Source organism: Lepus europaeus, chromosome 5, assembly GCF_033115175.1.
Source record: "Lepus europaeus isolate LE1 chromosome 5, mLepTim1.pri, whole genome shotgun sequence".
In the NCBI taxonomy this organism is placed as follows: domain Eukaryota; kingdom Metazoa; phylum Chordata; class Mammalia; order Lagomorpha; family Leporidae; genus Lepus; species Lepus europaeus.
This window is the reverse complement of record NC_084831.1, coordinates 156,099,968-156,121,294: the sequence shown is the minus strand read 5'-3', so window position 1 is coordinate 156,121,294 and position 21,327 is coordinate 156,099,968. Positions and strand designations below refer to the sequence as shown.

The 21,327-nt window shown below is 49.8% G+C and overlaps 1 protein-coding gene across 1 annotated transcript in view; it reads right to left on the bottom strand.

The window, feature by feature from the left end:
* The window catches only part of TNR (tenascin R), an 85,329-nt gene extending 64,293 nt beyond the window's left edge, over positions 1-21,036 (bottom strand). The window contains exons 1-5 of the mRNA XM_062193838.1: positions 20,535-21,036; positions 17,817-18,293; positions 11,515-11,778; positions 8,628-8,743; positions 5,077-5,227 (exon numbers count right to left, since the gene is read on the bottom strand). Coding sequence (XP_062049822.1) covers positions 5,077-5,227; positions 8,628-8,743; positions 11,515-11,778; positions 17,817-18,293; positions 20,535-21,036 — 1,510 coding nt within the window. The remainder of the gene's footprint in view (positions 1-5,076; positions 5,228-8,627; positions 8,744-11,514; positions 11,779-17,816; positions 18,294-20,534) is intronic.
* Positions 21,037-21,327: the final 291 nt, after the last annotated feature.

Below are 21,327 nucleotides of genomic sequence, written 5' to 3'. Positions count from 1 at the left end.
AGGAGAGAGATAGAGGGAGGGAGAGAGGGAGGGAGGGAGAGAGAGGGAGAGAGGGAGAGAGGGAGAGGGAGAGGGAGAGGGAGAGGGAGGAGAGAGATGGGGAGAGAGAGAGAGAGAGGAGGAGGAGGAGAGAGATAGAGGGAGGGAGGGAGAGAGAGAGAGAGAGAGAGAGAGAGAGAGAGAGAGAGATGAGTATTATTGTCTTATTTCAGATGGGGGAAATGAGACACAGTAAAGTGAGATAACTTTCCCAAGGATACGTAGTCTGGCAAGAGGGAAACTCAACCTCCTCTCACCAGGCTGTCAGGTACTGGAAGCTAGAAGAGCATTTCCTGGCCCAAGAGGCTCAGACCTATTTCCTTCTGCCGGCCAAGAGACACAGGACTAAGAACAGGACTTCTGGGTGTGCCCGTTGCCCAACTTTCACCTTCTTTGAGTCCCGGGGAGAGATGTAGGAAATGACCATCCCTGTCTAAATGTCTGACACTTCCACCTGGGTTGCCAAACGGGGGTGATGACGAGTGGTCCACAGTTGTCTGTGTGCTAACATCCCAGTCAGCCCAGCTGCAGCAGCCTTGCTAAAACCCAACCCTGGGGAGAGCTGCTTGTCTGAACAAAACAGGCCCCAGCTGGAGCAGGCACCTGGTGCAGTGAATAGCGGAGTGCCCGCGTGTGCGTCCTGGCTGCTCTGATTCCGGCTTCCTGCTGATTTGCACCCTAGGAGGCAGAGCTGATGACGCAAGTAGTTGCATCCCGGCCACCTACATGGGAGACCTGGATGGAGTTCCTAGCTTTCAGCTTCGGCCTGGCCCCAGCTTTTGGGAGCATTTGGGATATAAACCAGCAGGTGGGAGATCTCTCTCTCTCTTTGTGTGTCTGTCCATCTGTGTCTGTCTCTCTGCTTTTCAAATAAGTAAAACAAATTAAGAAAGTTTAAATGAGCCTATCTGTGGAACAGTCTTCCCATCTGTTCTTGCGTATTCCTGAGCCAGGCGTGTGCTGCTGTCACACACGGCGCGTCTAGGTTCCTCCGGGTGCCACGTGTCCCTCGTGGAGGCCTGGTCCATATCGTGGGAGACCCACCAACCACGGTTCCATTCCCCCTGGAGTCCCGTTCACACTGAGTCAGAGGGGATGGAGAGGACAAACAGGACAGGGCTGAGCGGGGACAAAGTCCAGGCGTGTCTGCAGGACTGGCTGGCTCCCCCGTGACCGGGGGGAAGGTGAGGTCCAGTCCCGTTTCTGGTGACTGTACCCCTCTGGCTGAGCGGACTCATTTCACGATGATACTCTTCAAGGATGTGCAGTTGGAACTGGAGACTCTGGCTCTCTAATTGGCCTGTGCTGGACCGTGTAGAACCAGGGTTCTTCACACAGAAATAGAAAAAGATCTGACCGAGGGAGAGGGAGGGTGAAGGAGGGAAGAGAGGGAGGAGACTTATGGAGAGAGTAGAAGTGTCTGTGACTCGGAGAGGAGGAGAGGGGAGACGAGAGCCAGAGGGAGGAGGGGTAGGGAGGAGGGAGGAGGGGTAGGGAGGAGTAGGGAGGAGTAGGGAGGAGGGAGGAGGGGTAGGGAGGAGTAGGGAGGAGAGAGGAGGGGTAGGGAGGAGTAGGGAGGAGAGAGGAGGGGTAGGGAGGAGTAGGGAGGAGAGAGGAAGGAGGAGGAGTAGGGAGGAGGGAGGAGGGGTAGGGAGGAGTAGGGAGGAGGGAGGAGGGGTAGGGAGGAGGAGGGAGGAGGGAGGAGGAGGGAGGAGGGAGGAGGGGTAGGGAGGAGGGAGGAGGGGTAGGGAGGAGGGAGGAGGGGTAGGGAGGAGTAGGGAGGAGGGAGGAAGGAGGAGGAGTAGGGAGGAGGGAGGAGGAGTAGGGAGGAGGGAGGAGGGGTAGGGAGGAGTAGGGAGGAGGGAGGAAGGAGGAGGAGTAGGGAGGAGGGAGGAGGAGTAGGGAGGAGGGAGGAGGGGTAGGGAGGAGTAGGGAGGAGGGAGGAAGGAGGAGGAGTAGGGAGGAGGGAGGAGGGAGGAGGGGTAGGGAGGAGTAGAGAGGAGAGAGGAGGGGTAGGGAGGAGGGAGGAGGGGTAGGGAGGAGGGAGGAGGGGTAGGGAGGAGTAGGGAGGAGGGAGGAAGGAGGAGGAGTAGGGAGGAGGGAGGAGGGGTAGGGAGGAGTAGAGAGGAGAGAGGAGGGGTAGGGAGGAGGGAGGAGGGGTAGGGAGGAGGGAGGAGGGGTGGAGCGGAGGGAGCAGACTCAGGGAAGAGTGGGAGTGCGTGTCCGTGCGCAGGTCCTAGAAACACAGAGCGCGACCCCTGAGGTCCTCAGGTGGAGGGTTTCTGTGTGGCTCAGATGCATCTCTGGACCTGGGTTCCCCTGAGACACTTATGTTCTTCCAGTGAGTTCTCTGATTCACTTCAGGTAGTTTCAATAAGTTGCTCTTCCTTGTTACCAGAGACCTAAGAGTTGCTGTTGAGCAGTCCCCACAGGGTCACCCCATAATCTCTCCAGAACGGAGTCTCCCTCAGGACCGCCTCAGTCTGACTGGGGGCCTCTCGGCTTGTGGAAGCTGGACGCCCCCCGCCCCCCGTCCTGGCTCCAGCCCGGTCCTGTTCTCTCTTGAGCAGCTAGGATTTGGGGCCTAGCATCAGCCAAAGAGAAAAGCCCCAGGCCATGTGGGCGTCTGGTTACTGTGGCGATGAAGTCCCGCTTTGCACTGCTTGAGGGAGAAGTGTGGTTAAGCCGCACACACACCCAGGCGGTTCCAGCACGCCACAATTGGTGCTGCTCTTTAACTTGCATCCTTTTAACTTCAATTAATTGAGCTATGGGATGTGGGAACCAGCCTCCTAGCTGCCGAGGGAGCCCCACACCTGAACCACAGTCGCTGAGGGTCTTTTGTGAGGGGGGGGGGAGCGTCTCCGAGAACTGAGCATCTTGAAAACCCAGAAAGGCATCCGGCAAACTCCAGGGACCACATACAGCTTTTGTCCTCCAACTCTTTAAAAAACCCTAATCGTAATGGATGGACCCTATTAGGATGTGATTATGTAGCACCGAGGGCTCGAGCTGCAGGGGGTCTTGTAATTTGCATTCAGAAAGTGGCCAGCCTGGAAGAAGGCAGCCTGGGAGCCAGATAGGACTCGGGCTTCCCAGGAGGGGGCTGTGTAGGTCAGACCTCAGCAGAAGGAAATAATTACACAGTCCTTCCTAAAAACAGCAGGCAGGGTGGGAGCCGGCCTCCGAGGCTGCCCTTAGGTCGGTCACTTGGAGGTGAGGTCCCCTTCCAATTAAGAAGGTGTCCGCCTGCCTTCGATTTAAGCCCCAATATAACACAAATCCTACCCAAAAAGTAAATTGGAATGTTTTTCTTTTCATTGGTTTCATAATTGCCAAAATATTAACTGGGGCATTTTTCTTTGTATAAAACAAAGTCTGACTCGCTTTGCCACAAATTTTTCAGATCTGGTACTTTTAATCTTGAGGAGCTTCCAAGCCAAAAAATAGCACAACTTTTGTAGAAACGGGGCTTGAGTTGAAGACTCAGGCTAGGTTGGACGTCTTTCTCTAAGGACTCTCCCTAGTTTGGAAGAAAAGTACCAGTGCTTTCTTAATGGCCTGGGGCCGAGATGCAGTCCGTATCAGGAGAGGGGACTCGGCGCCTGCTGTCCAACTCCTCCGGTCCCAGCCACACCCTGGGCACCAAGCAGTGGACAGACTCCGGCCTCTGCTGTCTGAAGTTTCCTGCAGAACACTAGGGCAGTGGGGTTTCTCCTGAGGAATACTTGGATTCCAGCAGTGCTTTGTGAAGCCTTTTCTTGGTGCAGCTTCTTTTTATAGGAACAGAGTCTTCTGTGGAAGTACACAATGTGACGCAGATCGCAGGGAGGCTGCCGTGGGTTGGAGGTGCAGGAGAGGGGGTGATGAGAGGCCTGGATCTCCACGGATCCTAGCTCCCGCACAGCCGTGGAGCCCCAGTGTCACTAACAGAAGCCACAGGAGTCTTCAACCAATGTTTTCCAGACCAAGCAGAAGGCCTCCGCACCTGACGCTGTTTGGATCCACACAGCAAAGTAAGGATCCACAAACATCATGTAGTGTTGTGGCTGCCTTTTCTAGCCCACTCGACCTCCTGTCCTGGACATAAGACAGGCTTTCTAGGGTGTTAATTTCTGTTCTTGAAAAATAAAGCTTTTTATTTCAGTCCTTGTTACTAACAGCTGGAAGTTACTTATCTCAGCTCTCCCATCAAGAAGATGAGAACCCCGAGACAGTAGCAGATACTATTGACAACTTGACAAATTCTTGGTGAGGCACACACGATGCATCACAATTGTTAATTTACAGCATTGAAGCTGAACGTCCTTCATTAGCTAAGGAAACGATAACGCGAAAGTAGGATACAGTTAAGAATCAGTCCTGGAAATACAGTATCTTGATGGAGAGGAACCACGAGGATGAAATGATAATCAGCTGAAGCCATCATTGTGAACAGTGACCCAACGATGCCCACTGTTTTCAAAGCTTTGTCATGTACGGCCTTCATTTCCAAGTGTGTTTTCTGCATATACTGTGTATGTCAAGTACTGAGTATAAGCTACCATCGAGCACTCTCCCACTGGTGCAGTGCTAACCACTGCATGTCTCACCTAACATGGTCCTCACAGACTTCGTGGATGAGGAACTATTGCCATCACTGTAAAGCAAATTGAAGTTTGGTTAGATTCTGCTGACTTTCTCCAGATCTCAGGAGAGGTGAGGGTGAGTTGCTCTTGCTGGTTCCCATGGCACTAGGGCTTTGGGAAGTGGGGTCTCTTGATAACAAGGAAGATTGGAGAAAATACATGGGAGATCATAGCAAAGAGCTCTCTCCCCTAGAATCCTCTCCTGGACTTCTGGGCTTGCTGGAGGAGCACTAAGGAGTATAGTCAGCTAAGCGTTTGGTAGAGAAGTTCCGTCTCCAGGCACACACACCATCTCAGCTGCAGCAGGACTCTAGCACCTCTCTTGCCTGTCTACTGCTTGGGTGCTTCTGTGGTCCACTCTCGTGAGTGACCTAAGGGAGACCAGTGGGAGAAGGCTGGAGACACTCACCCGTGGAGACGCTGGCTGAAGTCGGGGGGCTCCGGGCTTGTTCCTTCAGAGCCACCACATTGACAATGTATTCTTCCCCAGGTTTCAGTCCTGTCTGGTTAAAGGAGGTAACATCGCTGGGGAGCTGAGCAATCACTCCTCCTTCATTGTTCTGGAAGATGGGGAGAGGCAGCGAAAGCAAAAGATAAACATCACTCGGAGAGAAACCTGATGAAGGATACAAGGGTGGACACAGACTGTGAACCGGGCATTAAAAATGGAGGCTACCTCTGTCCCCTCCTTACTGATAGCTGAGTGGCTGGGGCTGGGAACAACTCCCAGTAGGCTAAAACAACAACAACAACAACAACAACAAACAAACCAGCACCCCTCTCAGGATTTGGCAAGTGGAGAACCAATTTTCAAGAACATTTCTTTGGTTTCTCTTGAGTTTGCTGTTCACCAATATAAATTAGTCACTAAACAATGCAGATTGGCTCTTGCCCGTGATTAATTGATTTATGGTTATGGTTAGCATCCATCACTTTTGGGCCATTTATCATGATGAGTGTGCCCCTGGCTATTTACGGGAGTACCGCTGTGTGTGTATGTGTGTGTATATGTGAACATCTTTTTGCACACACACAACGTATTCCACACCAAGATCTTGAAATTTTTTTGAGCCACAGTTACTATTTTGTTATGTCTGGAATTTTTCATGCTGTTCCTTTGGGTGTAAATCTATCAATGTCTTGTTTCCCCTTCACCAATAAGAGTTAAGACTCAGGGACACAACCGTGAAGTACAAAGAAAAGAAAAGAAAAGGGAAGCATGTTACATAGAATAGCACAAAGCAGAGAAGAAGGAGAAGTGGAGGAGAGTGATGAAGGGTGACTTGATGTTGAGTCCAGGATCTGTCGTCTATCTGGTTTTCTATCTAGCTCATCCATCTTTCTGTCTGGCTCTGTTTATCAATCGTACATTCCCTATTGTGTCGTTGGGAGTGGAAGAGAGAGCTCTTCCTGTGACAACTCGATTCTCCCCAGTTCTTCGCTCTCTATTTATGTCACCCAGAATGCCTTATACGTGATTTGTAGCCACACTCTTATAAATCAGTGTTACAGATGCCCCCAGTGGCTTCAAGCTACAGATCACAGCAGTTATGCCATGTAGCCATGTCTTTAATCCTGCCGTGCCCTGGCCACCCCATCTCTTACTTAGGGTTCTACATACTGGATGTAAAACAGCAAAACCTGCATGTTTTCTTCTGCCTGAGCAGTAGAGTGACAGTATTCTCTCTGCCTTGTGACATCCCCAGTTGCATGCCATCCTCTATTGGTTGTTTTAAATCAGATTAGACATATAATAAAATATTTGTAAAGGAAGTCTGTTGAGGGACTGGCATTGTGGTGTAGCAGATAAAGCTGCTGCTCGTGACGCTGGTATCCCATATGGGCATATGAGTGCTAGGTGCTCTATTTTCTATTTTTAATATTTATTCATTTATTTGCAAGTCAGAGTTACACAGAGAGAAAAGGAGAGGCAGAGAGAGAGAGAGAGGTGTTCCATCTGCGGTTCACTCCCCAATTGGCTGCAACAGCCGAAGCTGCACCCATCCGAAGCCAGGAGCCTCCTCCAGGTCTTCCCACGCAGGCGCAGGGGCCTAAGGACTTGAGCCATCCTCCACTGCCTTCCCAGGCCATAGCAGAGAGCAGGATCGAAAGTGGAGTGGCCGGGTCTCTAACTTGCGCCCATATGAAATGCCGGCACTGCAGGTGGCGGCTTTACCCGCTATGCCACAGCACCAGCCCCTGGCTGCTCTATTTTCAATCCAACACCCTACTAATGTGCCCGGGAAAGCAGCAGAAGATAGCCCAAGTGCTTGGGCCTCGACACTAGTGTAGGAGACCTGGATGAAGCTCCTGCCTCCTGGCTTTGCCCTGACCCAGCCCTGGCCATTATGGCCAGTTGTGGAGTGAACCAGCAGATAGAATAGAAGATCAGTTTCTCTCTCTTTCTCTCTCTGACTTTGCCTTTCAAATAAATAACATAAACCTTTAAAAAATAAAAAGAAAGCCTGTTTAGAAGCATTTAGCTTGCCACGACATAACCATCTCCACAAGAGAGAGAGAGAGGCGCTCAGGTTTGGCTGACAGAACCCTGGAGCAGCAAATTGAGACGTGTTTTTGTCCTAACAAAGTATACAGTGTTATTTAAGTTCTCTGTCTTAGCCTCTATAAAGGAAACTGAACTGCAAGTAGAATGAAGGGTCACACTTTATGAACTTGAAATTCTTTTGTAGCTACAACAGAACATGATTCCAAGAATTTTGAAGTAAAAGAATGATAAAATCCCATTCTGGTTAGCCAAAAATGTGGCACTTGTACGTCTGATGACCGACTGAGAAACTGCCGTCTGATGTTGAAGAATGGAGACAGAGGGAAGAGGCACAGGAGCACGATGGACCCCTAAACCCTCCTGGGTGTGAGAGTTGGGGAGAACACTGAGAGGGTCAGCAAGCTGTGGAGTCCTAGAGTCAGGCACACGGCACTGGCAGTGGAGGAAAGTGTTTTCGGGTTAGTAAAGTAAAATGCAGCTTTAGGACACCTCTATACTCACAGACTAACAACGTACTTTGTTTAAGGAGAGTGTTGCTTAATTATTAGGTTATGCATTCATTATGAACAGTGCAGAGAGATCAAGGTGTTTTGTGCTATGTCTCTGGTCTTCAGGGATTAGAGCCATGTACGTTGACTGTAGGTGCATTGCACAGAATGAAGCTATGTCCTGACCGTGTCACTCATTCAGTTTTGGTTTCCCTTTGTTTTTTTTTTTTTTTTAATAATTAAAAATATTTAGCAGACATTTAAAGTTTGTACCTATGTTATAGGATAATATGTGGTGTTTTGATACATCTGTATGTTGTGTAATGTCCAATAAGAGTAAGTGTGTGTATACATATTTGTATATGTGTGTGTTCATATATATATGTGTGTGTGTGTGTGTGTCCTCAATATTTAACATTTATTTTTGGTGAAAACATTCAAACTCTGATCTTCTAGTTTTTCAAGAATGGACAAACATACAACACTGTACCAGCTACCGTCTCCCTATTGCGCTGTAGGACCAGAAGTTCTTACTCCCATCTAGCTATAACTTTGTACCTGGCAATCAACTTTTCCCCGTTCCTCCCTTCCCACGTAACGTCCCTGCCTCTGGTAACCATAACTGTGCTTTTGATCAGTTGGTTTTTCTGATGTTCTAGAGAAAAGCTCCAACTTCTTCATCCTCACTAACTCATGGCTCCCCAAACCCTAGAGCTATCTCAGCAGAGAGCTGGAGCTGATGGCTGCTTCCTGCCTCCCGTCATGCAGGGCCAGGGTGCTGTACTTGGAATCACTCCTCATGCCTTTGTGAAAGAAACATTTCTTAACCCAGACACCCACAAAATGCCCTTTGGGTCTTTAATGGCTTGGAGAGAGACATGGGGGAGTGCCCGCTTTGCTGCCCCTGTTTCCAAGTGGAAGGTAGATGGCTCCAAACAAGACTTTTCACAGTCTGACAAGTGTTACCTTTGGAATGAAGCTGATCTCCCACCCATCGAAAGAGAATGAGAAGGGCTCCCACTGCACCTCCACGGTTGTCTCTGTGATGGTCTTGAACTGTAGCCCTTGCGGAGTGGAGAGATCTGGAACACAGCAATGTGGGCGACAGTGTCATTGCTGTCCCTGGCAGGGACAGAGAGGACTGCCTGGTGCTTTGTCCTGCGAATTCCCTTCACTCCACGAATACCAGAACCAGTGGTGGACGATCCCAATTTCACTATGAACACAGGGAGTCCCAGGTACAGGACGGGCCCACTCCATTGTGGCCCTGGTGCTCTGTGTGGCTGGAACACGTGAGTAAATGCCACAAACATAATCTAATCAATACTTTGATGCTGTTACATAGTAGGCTACTGTTAGAGCACAAAAACCCTAGTTTTCTTTCATGGCTAACATAGTAAATGTCAGCATTGACTAGAATGCCTTTTTTTTTTTTTTTTTTTTGAGTATTTTAACACTCTCTTCGAAAGCTTAACAGGATCCCTGGGAGGCAGATAGGCTAACATCAGTGTTCCAATTTCCCACACAGGAAAAGGAAGGCTCAGAGAAAGGCAGCTAAAGATGTAGAGCGAGCCAACTTCAGAATGAAGGCGAGGGTGCGTTCCTCGGTCTGACGTGCGTGGGCATCTTCGGTGTAGCTAAAATCCCTACGTCCAGGATGGTCTGAATTTAGTTTCTTGTATGCAAGCGAAACAAAAGCATCCAACAGGACACAGGACATCCCGGGATTTTGCTCTGGTGTCTCTCTCTCCTTTCCTCCAGTTTCTCCCTTCTCTTCCTCACTCAGCCGCTCCTCACTTGGGATCTCTTCTCCTGTCTAGACCTGCCTCTGTTTCTCCCCCAGGCCTTCTCCCCAGCCACATAAACACATACACATGCACAGGTTTAGTGAGGTGAAGTATGCTTGTCCTGATGGAGTTCCGGTTCTCAGCCCTGCAATACGACAGTGCGGCTTTTCTCAGTTTTCCAGGGAGCCCGCGCCCACGTTAGCTTTCCTCTCGTGGGTTATTCCCATTGGAAAACCGACAGTTTCTCCTGCTTCCTGTTGGGATGCTTTCCCGTGCTTCCTGGTTGAAAGACAGGGTTGATTCTGAACCCACCTGAAAGCTCCTCAGGTGAGTTTACTTGATTTTGTCCTTGTCACCTGGGAGTTTGCCTGAGGGGTGCCCTGAGTTGACATAACAAACAGCCTGGGAGGTGGAAACCTCCTTGCTGTGTGTGCATGTGGCCCAGAGAGGAGTGAGGCCAGGTTCTTAGGTGGTGACTCCTCCCCACGCAAGGCGGGAGAGCAGCAGGTGGAGACTGCCTCTCCGCACAACCACTGTCGTGTTTAAAACTAGCTCTCCGGGACCAGAGGGGTTAAAAAGGGGGGTGGGGGTGGGGGTTGTTGGAAATAATAATTACAGACATATTAATAGGAAGCATTCATGGGGGCAGTCCATTAGTATAAGGGCAGTCCATTAGTATGGCCGGGTTTTTGTCACCTGGAAAGCGAAAGGGCAAGAGGACTTCACTTCTATCCCTATCTGTGTGCTCTCCAAAGTGCTGTGCAAGTCCTGGGCTTAAGTGAAGCCCTCCAGACCAAGTCTTCCTGTGGGCATTTGTTTTGGCCCCTGCACTTTCATAGTGTTTGGTACCCAAAGAGCACCCTGACATAAAACAGGCTCAGGTTTCTTATCCCTTGCCTGGTGATAAATCCCATTTAGTGACCCAGGGGCTTGCTACATGTTGAAGAACTTATACTTCCATAACCGCTTCTTGTCCCAGTGTCTTGTGACTGTCCAAATCTCCGTGTCACCCATACCTCACCCCCTTGGACATGCTATTTTCCATAGTTTCATCAGACATAGCCCTATTTTTTTTTTCATGTGTTCAAGAGACCTCGCACATAAGGCCCACAGGCATTTGTGCGTGTAGATTTTGAAATAGATTTGGGGTGCCCAAGGTACAATGTAGCACCCAAGCTACTGGAACATTTTCTCACCTGAATTTCTCACCTTGGCTTTTGAGAGTCGAAAGTAATCAAGTCTTCCTGTAACAAATTTAAGAATCTAGAGGTGTAGACAGACGGAAACGTGTGCTTTCCTGTCTTCTCATTTCACTCTTTGATGCCATCAGTGTTAATTGCTGTGCAGTCTTTTCTATTTCTTCTACATTTAAATAAGCATAAAAATATACATACATATAGGAGTTTTCCTTCCTTTTGTCAAGAAAAAAGATTTCTCATGAAGAGTGGCTTTGGTTGCTCTCCGTCTCTGGCTCTCTCCTTCCCTTCCTTAGAATTTGTTTGCACTAAAATCTAGAGTTTCAAGTTTTGTGGCTAAAGTGGACTACTAAGTTATTCTGCTAAGGGGAAGACCGGAAAGAAATGATGTCAGCTCTGTGTGAGACGTGGATGTTGCCAGCTGTGGTTCTCGTAAGATCCGCCCCCCACTCTGCTGCACTTCCTGTCTGTAACATACCACTTAGCACTGGCTTCTTAGGTGTCCTATTTCCGATCTCCTGGCTTTGAATCCCTTCCCAGATTTGAAGTCTGTATAAGTCTCATACTTTATTGGACTTTTAATCAGAGTCTAGCTTATAACAAGTCAGTACTCAATAATTAAAGTCCTTTTTGTCCTTTTTGTTCTATAATTCATGGGAGCTGCCTGAATTTGGAAACTGTCTTTATCAGAAGTGCCTTTTGAATGCCGTCCCCTGCCCTAAGTGGGTCACGTCTGAAGCTCTTGCCCTCCACAGCTGTGACTATCGTAGGCCTCCCTGGAGAATTAAGAAAAGACACTACTATCATGGATGCCCATGAACTCATGTAGGAGAAAAGAAAAATGGAGCAGGACGGGGGGATGGTACGTACGAGTGGCCACCTTGGCAGTGATGGGAAGGCTGAGGATGTTGCTAATGACAGCGTAGACGCTGATGTTGTAGGTGAGACCTGGCTCCAGCTCCGCGATGGTGACACCACTCCAATCTCCAGGCACCCGCTGCTGGAGCTGGAGGCCCCCCGGGGCCGCCGGCTGGTAAGAGATCACATATTCCGTCACTGCCATCGGCCCGTCCCATTCCAGCTCAATGGACCTGTCGCTGATACCAGCCACTCGCAAGTCCTCTGGAGGGGCAACTACCGGGAGGCAACACAGACAGCGTGAGCTCAGAGGACTGCCTTCCCCATCCTGGACTCAACATTCTTCTCATCTCAACCCCCCACACCCTCCACCTCATGCCCTGTCCGTATGTGCTGTGGGGCTCAGGGTTTGCGTGACGGGAGCTCCTGTCGGAGGCAGGTTCTCCGTCTTCTTGGTACCCCAGTGTCCACAGTGTCATGTGTTACTGGGGCACTGGTGGCTCCGTGTAGTGTTTAAGCCAGACAGGAGATAAAAGCAAAGCTCGCAAGAGTGTTTCCTTATCATCATCTCTAAGACAGAGGCCAATGAAAAGGAGTTTTACACAGCTACATTTGTTTCAAAACTTTAGTGATCCCCTTGTAGAAGGAGACCTACTGGCTTGTGAAAGCTCATTGTCAAATTTTCAGGAATTTTGCAAGACTGCTGTTAAATACAGTCATTATTAAGGATTTCATCTTCTAAATTTACAACGAGGTAAATCACATTAAAAATGAAGGTAATAAATACTCAAAACTCACCACTTTCCAATGATTATACTACTCTTACAGTTATCTGTGCCCCTGGGTAATTTTACACGTGTTGCCAACTCTCTGGTGGAAATACCATATAATTCTATTCTGCACATCTCACCGCGGCTCCACTTTCTGTGATGTCATGCCGGCAGTTTGACATTGACCATGGAGAGACTATTGACACCATGGAAATTGGCAAATGTCACAAATCTGGGCTTTTGACTTTTTTTTCCTTTAGAGAGCCAGTTGTTAGCTATTTTAGAGCACAAATCTGGGTCGTTTAGTAAGTGACTCTCATCAGATTACCTTGAAAGCCAATATCTGATTTGGCAAGTGGAGCTAAAGAACCATTGTTGGTTACCTTGCAACATTTAAGAAGCCAAAACAGTCCTGATACCATGACCTGATGAAGATACTCAAAGGCCCTTCTACCAGGAGACCACTAAAGTTTTGAAACAAATGTAGCTGCGTAAAACTCCTTTTCATTGGCCTCTGTCTTAGAGATGATGATAAGGAAACACTCTTGCGAGCTTTGCTTTTCTCTCCTGTCTGGCTTAAACGCTACACAGAGTCGCCAGAGGTTAAACCACGTTGGAATAGCCTTTCATGTGTGATTCACTTGGGAAATGAAGACTCTCCAGTGGTGTGGGCATTAAATAATTGAACTCTCAAGACCAATTAGGAGGCTGTGTCCAGTGTGTCTGTAACTGGACCTGCTCATAGATAAAACCAAAGATCAGGCCAACATTTAGATGGTCGGAATTAACTTATAGATTTTTGTGAGGGTACTTCAGAAAGTTTCTGGAAAATTGAATTAAAACACAAATTTATCTAGGTGCATAAAAATTTTCAAATGCATGCATAGTTTTTTCATAATTCACTTCTTCCATGAGCCGTTGGAAAACCCCTCAGGTGCACAGAATTCAGATTTTTACAGCAAAATAAATTTATCTTTTAATGATATCTTGCAACCAGTTTTTCAAATGTAGTGGATATATTAACTGACTGTAGGGGTGGCATTGGTTTGGGATTTCTCTGTTGGGTGATCCCACTCTTTGACCTTTGTAAGTGAGGAAGCATGGGCAGGCCCCTTTGCACAGGGCCTTGTGGTGGGGAGTGCCCGGCCTTCATGTGCTCACAGATGAACCCTGAAGTCCTTGGCACAGGCAGCAGAGGGAGGCCCTTTCACTGAGCCCAGTCTCAGGAACGGAAATTAGCAGCACACATTTGCTGTGCTGGACGTTTGCTGTGACTGCATTTCTCCCAAACCATTCACTGCATGGAACATTCTAGAAAGTAGAGCTTCCTCTGATCGAAGATGGCAAATGATGACGGAAACAAAAAAAGCAAAAATGTATTTAAAAACAAGCAAAACTGAAGAATTATCAATAAAATGCGAATAATTAAATCTTCAGATGGTATTTTGTTAAAGCTTTGATCTACACTGTGTATTTTGGGACTGCCTGTAGAATGTGTACAGGGTTACTCCTTAACCAGGCAAGAAGAGTTGAACCAGAGAACCTGCCGGTGTTTTGTATGAATACACTATTTATTATGCACCAGGCATACTGCTAACCACTTTTACCTGAATTACCCATTTCAACCTCTCACCAACACAACGGGATGGGTGTTACTGGTAGCACTATTTTATGGATGAGGAAACTGATCATAGAAAATGTAGAAGCCAGGATGAACCCAGGCAGAATGCGTCTAGAACCTCTTGGCCACTATGTAATGCCACTTTGTATTTAGATAGGCTTTCACAATCTGTACTCTATGTTCTGACACACCATCCAACTAGACTTTGTAAAAATCCTTTAATGGCATCCCTATGGGGTAGTTCGGGTAGACATATTTATTATTATAATTATTAGTTACAAATGGGGACACTGAGGCCCAAGTTAAGAGCTGTGCCGAAAGTCAGGGAGTTGGGTCACAGAAGAACTGATTCTCAAACAGAGATCTCCCAGGTCTAGTACGCTCTCCTCTCATTTGCACAGGGGTTGTGAGTGCACCAATGCCTTCTTTCGTTGATACACAGCACCTTCAAGTGCACTGTATTAGGGGTAATTCAGACTGTATCACAAGGTGTGCTCTCTGGACTGGTGCTCACCCTAGAGGGGGCGTCTGGCCATGCTGCTGCCAGTGTCCACTGCTTCCGGGTTTCCTATGCATGGCTCTCCTGCCAGAGGACAGCAATGGCCGTTTCAAATTCCAAGTCACCAACAACTCTTACTGCATTTGGCATAAGTCACTGTGTCCCTTCATGGTTCCTTCCTCTGGAAAATGAAGCTAATAATGGCAATGGAGAGCGATCTAAGGAGAGCATTTTAGGGTTTGGAAGCAGAACTTTTTTTTCCCCTTATCTTGGCACCTTAGCTTGAGACCTGAGGCTGGTGGTAGCGCTGCCTTCACTTCTGACTGGGAGAGCGGTATTTGCAGTCACTCCTGGTGGGAGGCCGCTGAGCGTGGGTCCATCACCGTTTCCCCTGTAAGTTAGCAGTAGTTGTGCACACTGGGTGTCAGGAATCCTTATAAGGTGAAATAACACTGAACTGTAAAGCAAACTACAGAAGAGCCTTGGGCTCTGAGTCAGTGAATTCATGGTGAGTGCAAAGTGGTTTGAGTCTTCCTTTCTTTGGGGTTTTAACCATGATGGAACTGTGGGAGCAGTAGGCTGTTAACAAAAGAATGAACTGTGTCTGGAGAAATCAGAGCTGTCTGTCTGCAAGGAATGGTGCTGCTCGCTTTCTAGATCTTGTATGCGTCTCGCAGTGGAGTCAGTCCTGTGATGTGTACGTTCTGAAGGGCAAGCGGTTTTGAGTGTCAGAGTTGGGTTGGTACAGCCCTGACAGGCAGAGGAGGCTGGTGACGGGTCTCCAGGGGAGCAGCTTCCTGGATTGTCTCAAGACCCTGCTCTGGCGGTTCCTGGGTCCTGCCGACTCACTGGGAGTCTGGGCCAGCTCTGTGCTGGGGGCAGCTGTGGACAGATGTTACATGCGCTTGCCTGCTCTTACCTCCAACACTTTGAATCATTTGATACTGTTGAGTTTTCATGGCAAAAGGCTACTTCTTTGGGTTTAAAGTTTTTATTTTCGAATTCCATCTACTAAGCATCTCGGAGAGGATTAAAGAGTGCCAGACATTGGTAGAGGATCAGGTTCGCATTCCTACTCCATTAATGAGCTGCCTGGCTCTCAGAGAATCTGTCTTCCTGAACTGCTGATTTTTAAATCCGTAGAAACGAGAAGCCTGGAGCAGCTTCTTTGTGAGGCCGGTTTTAAGTGCTCCTATGCATGAATTTTTGTTCCATTACCTTTATGTAGGCACCGAACAGAAGCAGAAAGCTTGAAATTTTGTCCCCTGGCATAAAAGAGCAAAGATCAAGGCTGGGGTCAAACGTGGTGGCACCTGCGGACACTGTTAAATGGCATTTCCACCGTCGGGACCTAGGGGGCCTCACAACTGAAATCCGCACAGCGGGCAGCTGCTTCCCCTGCCCCTGCCAAAGAGGAAGCAGTGACCTCCAAGGGAGCACATTTTATGACTCTCCATGTTTTCACCTTCCTAACCCTTCTCTCGTCTCCTTACTCCCGGAGACAATGGGGCAGCAGTGTTGTCCTGTGTGCACCTGGCCAGAGATGTCCAACAGTGGGTAAATAGCCCCATCTCCTACAGTCTTTTCACAAAGAGCAAGCCAAGTAGCACTTTAGCTAATGACCTAGATACTTCTCTAGGAGAGACCCGAGGCACTTGGTTTAAAAGGCAGGCATTACGAGCGGTACATCCTGCCATGAGTAATGGCTCCAGGGTTGCTATAGAAACAGATGGAGACTATGCAGCTGCCCTCCTCACAGACACGTGAACCTGGAAAGTCGCTGCTCCTGGCCTACAGAAGGCTTTTCCTCGAGCAGACCGAGGTCACCTGTGCCCATGGACTGGACTCAGCCCAGTCACGGTTACTCCAGCAGCTGCTGTGTCTTCCCCGAGGTGGCCAGGAGGAGTTTTCTCTGGGTCAGTGGGTGCCCTGGATCAGATCAAGGTTTTGTTTGCATCTGAACCCATTCCTCTAGAAAAGCAAGTCAAACACTTGACAGGTGATGCAGGCCAACCAGGATGGAGCTACTGGGAAGCTTGTGTGCTCTGGAAGAACATTAACAAAGAAGCTAACACAGCAGCTGTGGAAAAGCTTCCAGCTGGAGCCTCACCCGGTGGGTGTAGCTGCTCGTGTCTCAGTCTTGCTTCCCGGGGACGGCCTAGGGACTCAGGATTCAGAAATAAGGAGGCTTTAACTTCGGTAGGAATTTTGCATTGGAACAATTGGTAGAATGACTATATTTTTAGAAAGCAAACAAAATTAGGAGGCTAAATGAAATGACTGAATATGGAAGACAAATTAAGGAATGTGAAATGTTTTTCCGAAGCAGTGCACTATTGGTTTGCTTTTCATTATAGCCATTGATCTTTGAAAAGAATTTCAGTTGAAGTCACATGTACAGGATGCTTGCTTTGCCATGAGAGTGGGAATCAATGGATAATCTGGAGGAGGGGAGGCGTGAGGCTGGCGTCTCAGGATTTACCCCGCAAACGACTGTCAGATACTGATCAGAAAATTCCTAGACTCACTCCATTAGAAGCTTTAAATCGCTTGTTTGTTTTTGTTTAAATTTTTCCAGTGGGCACTCCGAGACCTAACTGGAAAGGATCAGCTACTTAGTCTGCACTGCTTAAAACACAAGTAAATGCATCAGCGACAGTTGCTGATTTAATCAAAAGAGAGTGAATAATAGGGAAACCATGAAAATAATCTGATTTGGGGCCTAAAAAGGAAAAAAAAATGAAGAAGCCGAAGAAGCCACAGTGTGAGACTGGTGTTTTTCTCGCTGTTGGATTTAGAAACCACCTTAGGACATCACCTACAAAGGGGATGGTTTCCACAGTGCATATTACTTGTGGGGCTGGTTCCAGTTTGCTGTGTAGCCATCGGGAACAACGTGAGTCGTAGGCTTTTAACAGCTGCACTGATTGCTAGAACGCTCGTGGTTGCTCGGCACTGCCAGTGTGCCATTCCTGTGTGCATTTAATTCCGCGCCTACAAACACTTTCTCCATGTGATGTTAGGTCATTTCCCAAATCAGTGGCCCCTTCCACTCTGTGAGCTCCAAGACAAGAGCCCTCTGTCCTTTGCAGTAGCACAGTACAGGGGGTGTCCTTGGGATGGGACACAGGTGAGGGAGGGACGTGTGTGCAGGTAGAACTCTCCGAATGCCTTCGACTTAGAGAAGAGCTTTGTCTCAGGTGTGCCCCGTGGTCTCCCTCTCAGGAATAGAGATCCAGGTTATAGCCTGAACTTGACCTTTTCAGGTCCCCCCCCCCCCCAATCTGTCTCATCAGAAAGCAAATGAGTGCGACTCGGTCGGGATTCATTTTGCCTGGCATTTCCCTTCCCGCTCATGTCCCCAGAACATCCAGCCAGTGTGTGGGACCACCCTTGCCAAATGCCCAGAGTTCCCCCTTCCTACCTGCCGAGCAGTCAGGGCCCTGGTAGCCTTCCTCACAGATGCAGAGCCCCTCCTGGCAGTGTCCGCGGCCACTGCAGGCGTTCAGACACCGGCGCTGGCCGCAGTCCTCGCCAACATAGCCCTCCTGGCATAAACAGGTGCCGTTGGCGCACGTCCCCTTCCCCGAACAGTCCCCGGGGCACCTCAGCTCCCTGCAGTCCACGCCCGTGTAGGGCTCTTCACAGACACAGTCCCCGTCCACACACAGCCCCCGGGAGCTGCAGTCTGTCGGGCACCGGAGCTCGGAGCAGTCGTCCCCGCTGTACTCAGAGTCACAGATGCACTGGCCGTCCACACACACGCCCCGGCTGGAGCAGCCCAGCGGGCAGTAGGGCTCTGAGCAGTTCTTGCCAAACCAGCCTTCACTGCAGATGCAGCCACAGGACTCGAGGCTAAAGTTGCCGTGGCCACTGCAGTGAGGGGTATAGTCCAGTTGTCCTGGAATGGTCAAGGAGAAGGTCAAAGGGCAGCAGTGGCGTCTCCCATAAATGCTGCTGGGGAGGGGAGGCAGAGACCTCTGCCCATCTTCTGGTCACATTTGTGCCGCGTGGGAGTCGAGCAAAGCAGAGTTTGGCACACACATCTAATTCAATAAATATCCTTCCCCCCGCCCCGCCCTGCAGTGTGGGCTCTCTGTGCCTAGCATGGTGCTGGGGCAAAGTGAACCTGATCCGGTCCCTTGTCCTCCAGTTCCATTTCAGGGTATCTTAGGCTGAGTCCCTAGAAGTGTAACTTAGGATGAAGATTGGCATAAAGTGACCTGTTGGAAGGTATTCCCAGGAACTACCGATAGGGGTCGGGGGAGGGCTGGAGGCCAAGGTGCTTAAGCCACGGTTTGTCACCCAGCAAGTCTCAGGCAGGTTAGGTGGGCTCTGGGCAGCAGAGGGTGCTAGTACAGGACACACCTTATCATGAGGTCGGAGCTGTCCCCGGGACATGTAAGTTCCAGGCCCCTAAGGCGTTCCACTGTTTTACAAAACCTCCATGCCAGGGCCTCTAAGAAGGCTTCCCACATCCTTAGCCTCCTTTAGTTAACCGCTTGCAGTGAGTCTGTCAGGCCTCCTTGCCCCAGCCCTTTCTGTGGTGGAGCTACAGGGGTTCATGTGTCTGTGTAGCACGAACAGACGCAAACTGAGTACTGGCTTCCCAGTCCTCTCTGCACTTGGCCCTGAGCTGTTGAAGTCCAGTGAGTTAGTTCTGCTACTTCACGGAACCCCCATGGCCTGAAAAGCTACTGCACTGACACTGCTTAACTTAGCTCCTCCACGTAGATCTTCTACTATCTGCCAGGGACTCTGGTGGGGGGCTGGTAAAAAGCCCACTTCTAAAGAAGCCTGCCTGCTGAGCTGCAGGCAGTCCATGTCCATGGCGACCTGCCCTGAGACTACCCCGACTCTCCAGCTCCACTGAAGAGATGAGCTGACCTGACCATTTTCACTGAAGAACAGGAGCATCTGGGCTTGCTCTCCCATTCTCCTGAGTGTTTCCCCATAGGGTTGGCTGAAGGAGATAAGAAAACCCCATGAAATGTTCCAATACTCAAAGACCGGCCACATGCCCCCGTGGAGCTATGGCCACACAGAATGTGAACATTTCGCTCCTCTTACCTCCTGCTTTCATTCCCGGAAAAGCCTTGAGATCTTGGACTCTATAGAGGGGAACACTTGAGCCTAAGATTGTATGACAAGTGCCTCTCCGCGAAGAACTTAACTGTGTGGGTCCAAAGTAAAGCTAATTCCTGCCCCGGGATCCGGGAATGCTCACTACTGCTATGTGGCACTTACTGGAAGCCAGGGTCTCAGCTGAATGTGAGCTTTTATAGTCAGTTACTCCTTCATGTTCTTTCTATCACCATTTGTGGATGGGAAAGGAAGGCACAGGTCATGCATCTTGCATAGGTCACAAACTAGGAAGTAGCAGAGTTGGGATTCGAACTCAGAAAGTCTGGCTCTGAAGACTTCATCATGTCTTCCGGAGCGGTAAAGAGAGCAACTCCTAAGTGTACAGTTAGGGACGTGGGTGAGGCTGGAGGCAGATCTCCGGACCATTCAGCCTTTTGGGGGCTGGAATAAGCTCTGTGAGTGCGTGCGTATGAGAAGGTGTGCCCACGTGTGTGTGTGCCCGCATGTCTGGGTGCACTTACATACACATGCATGTGTATATTCATGGAGGGGCCGGGGATAAAACTTCCACTTGGCGGAGAACATGGGGACAGGTCCTCTGCGACCTCGAGGACTATCATTTACTCAGATGGGAGAAAGCCTGCGACAGAGCGAACAGAGCGCCCGCCTGCTCTCGTCCCTCAGGTTAACATGAACAGATGGATATCAATTCCGCAGCCTCTGAGAGCCAAGGGTGAGTGAAGTCAGACATCAGAGTCCCTGCTCGCCATCCACGCTGCTGTGTTAACCGATGTACCGCTACCTGCCTCATCCCCCCAGAATCAGGTTACTGTAGTTCAGACTGGCTAAGCAGCGCCGAGAGTCCCTGAAGCAGCTCCCCGGGGAAGGACTGCGCTTAGATCCTAGAGACACACGTATTAACCGGGAGCTGCAGACGTGGGCAAGCCTTCCTTTGGCGGCCACGTGAAGGGAGGCTGGCTCTCGCCAGGGGCGCGTGGCTCTCCTTCCCCCTCTCCGCTCATCCCTCTCCTTCCCTCCTGGGAGCCCCCGACTCTACCTGTGGCCGCGCTTTCTGGGCAGCAGTTGGTGCTGCACTGGTCCCGCAGCACCGACACCTCCCTCTCCAGCATCTCGATCCTGCTCAGCAGCTCCTGCAACACCTGTGCCGAGCCTGCGCATGGGCAGGCCTTTTTGGGAAGGTGGATCCTGTGGGTGAAGGTGACCTGGCTCTCGTGGTCTGAGGTCTGCCCGGTGTACTCCGTCAGAGTCTCGTCCTCGGCACTCACTTCCTGTTCGGCGGAGGCCTCCAGCCCCGAGGAGGAGCAGAGGCTGTCCAGGGGCACGTTGATGTTGTACACGTGGTTGAAGACCACAGGCTGCTCTTTGCTGGACGTGTTATAGCTGGCGACACCTCCTTCCTCCTCCACTGCCTGTCGCTGGACTCTCTCCGTGGTGACCTCCAGCTGACACTCCGAGGGCTTGAGCATGGCGCCCAGCAGGATCAGGTTGACGCCAATGAGCACGTTCTTCAGGGCCACGGTTTCCCCCTCCACCCCCATCTTCCAGAGCTCCAAGTTCAAGGCTGGCCTGCAGCACACAGCATGGAGTTGCAAGAATCTGCAAGAGAAACTGAGAAACGAGGCAGCCTCTGAGACGCGTGCTTTGGTTCCATGACTGCATAATCCTAAAAAAGCTTACGCATGGGCAGCCAAGGGCTGTGAGTCATGGAGGAGAGGGACGTGGGGAAGGGCCAGTGGCTGCCAGGGTCACAAAGGCCTGGGACTTGTTCCCTCGAGGACTGAATCCCTGAAATGGATTCTGCAGAAGGCCACTTGCTTTCCTGAAAGCCT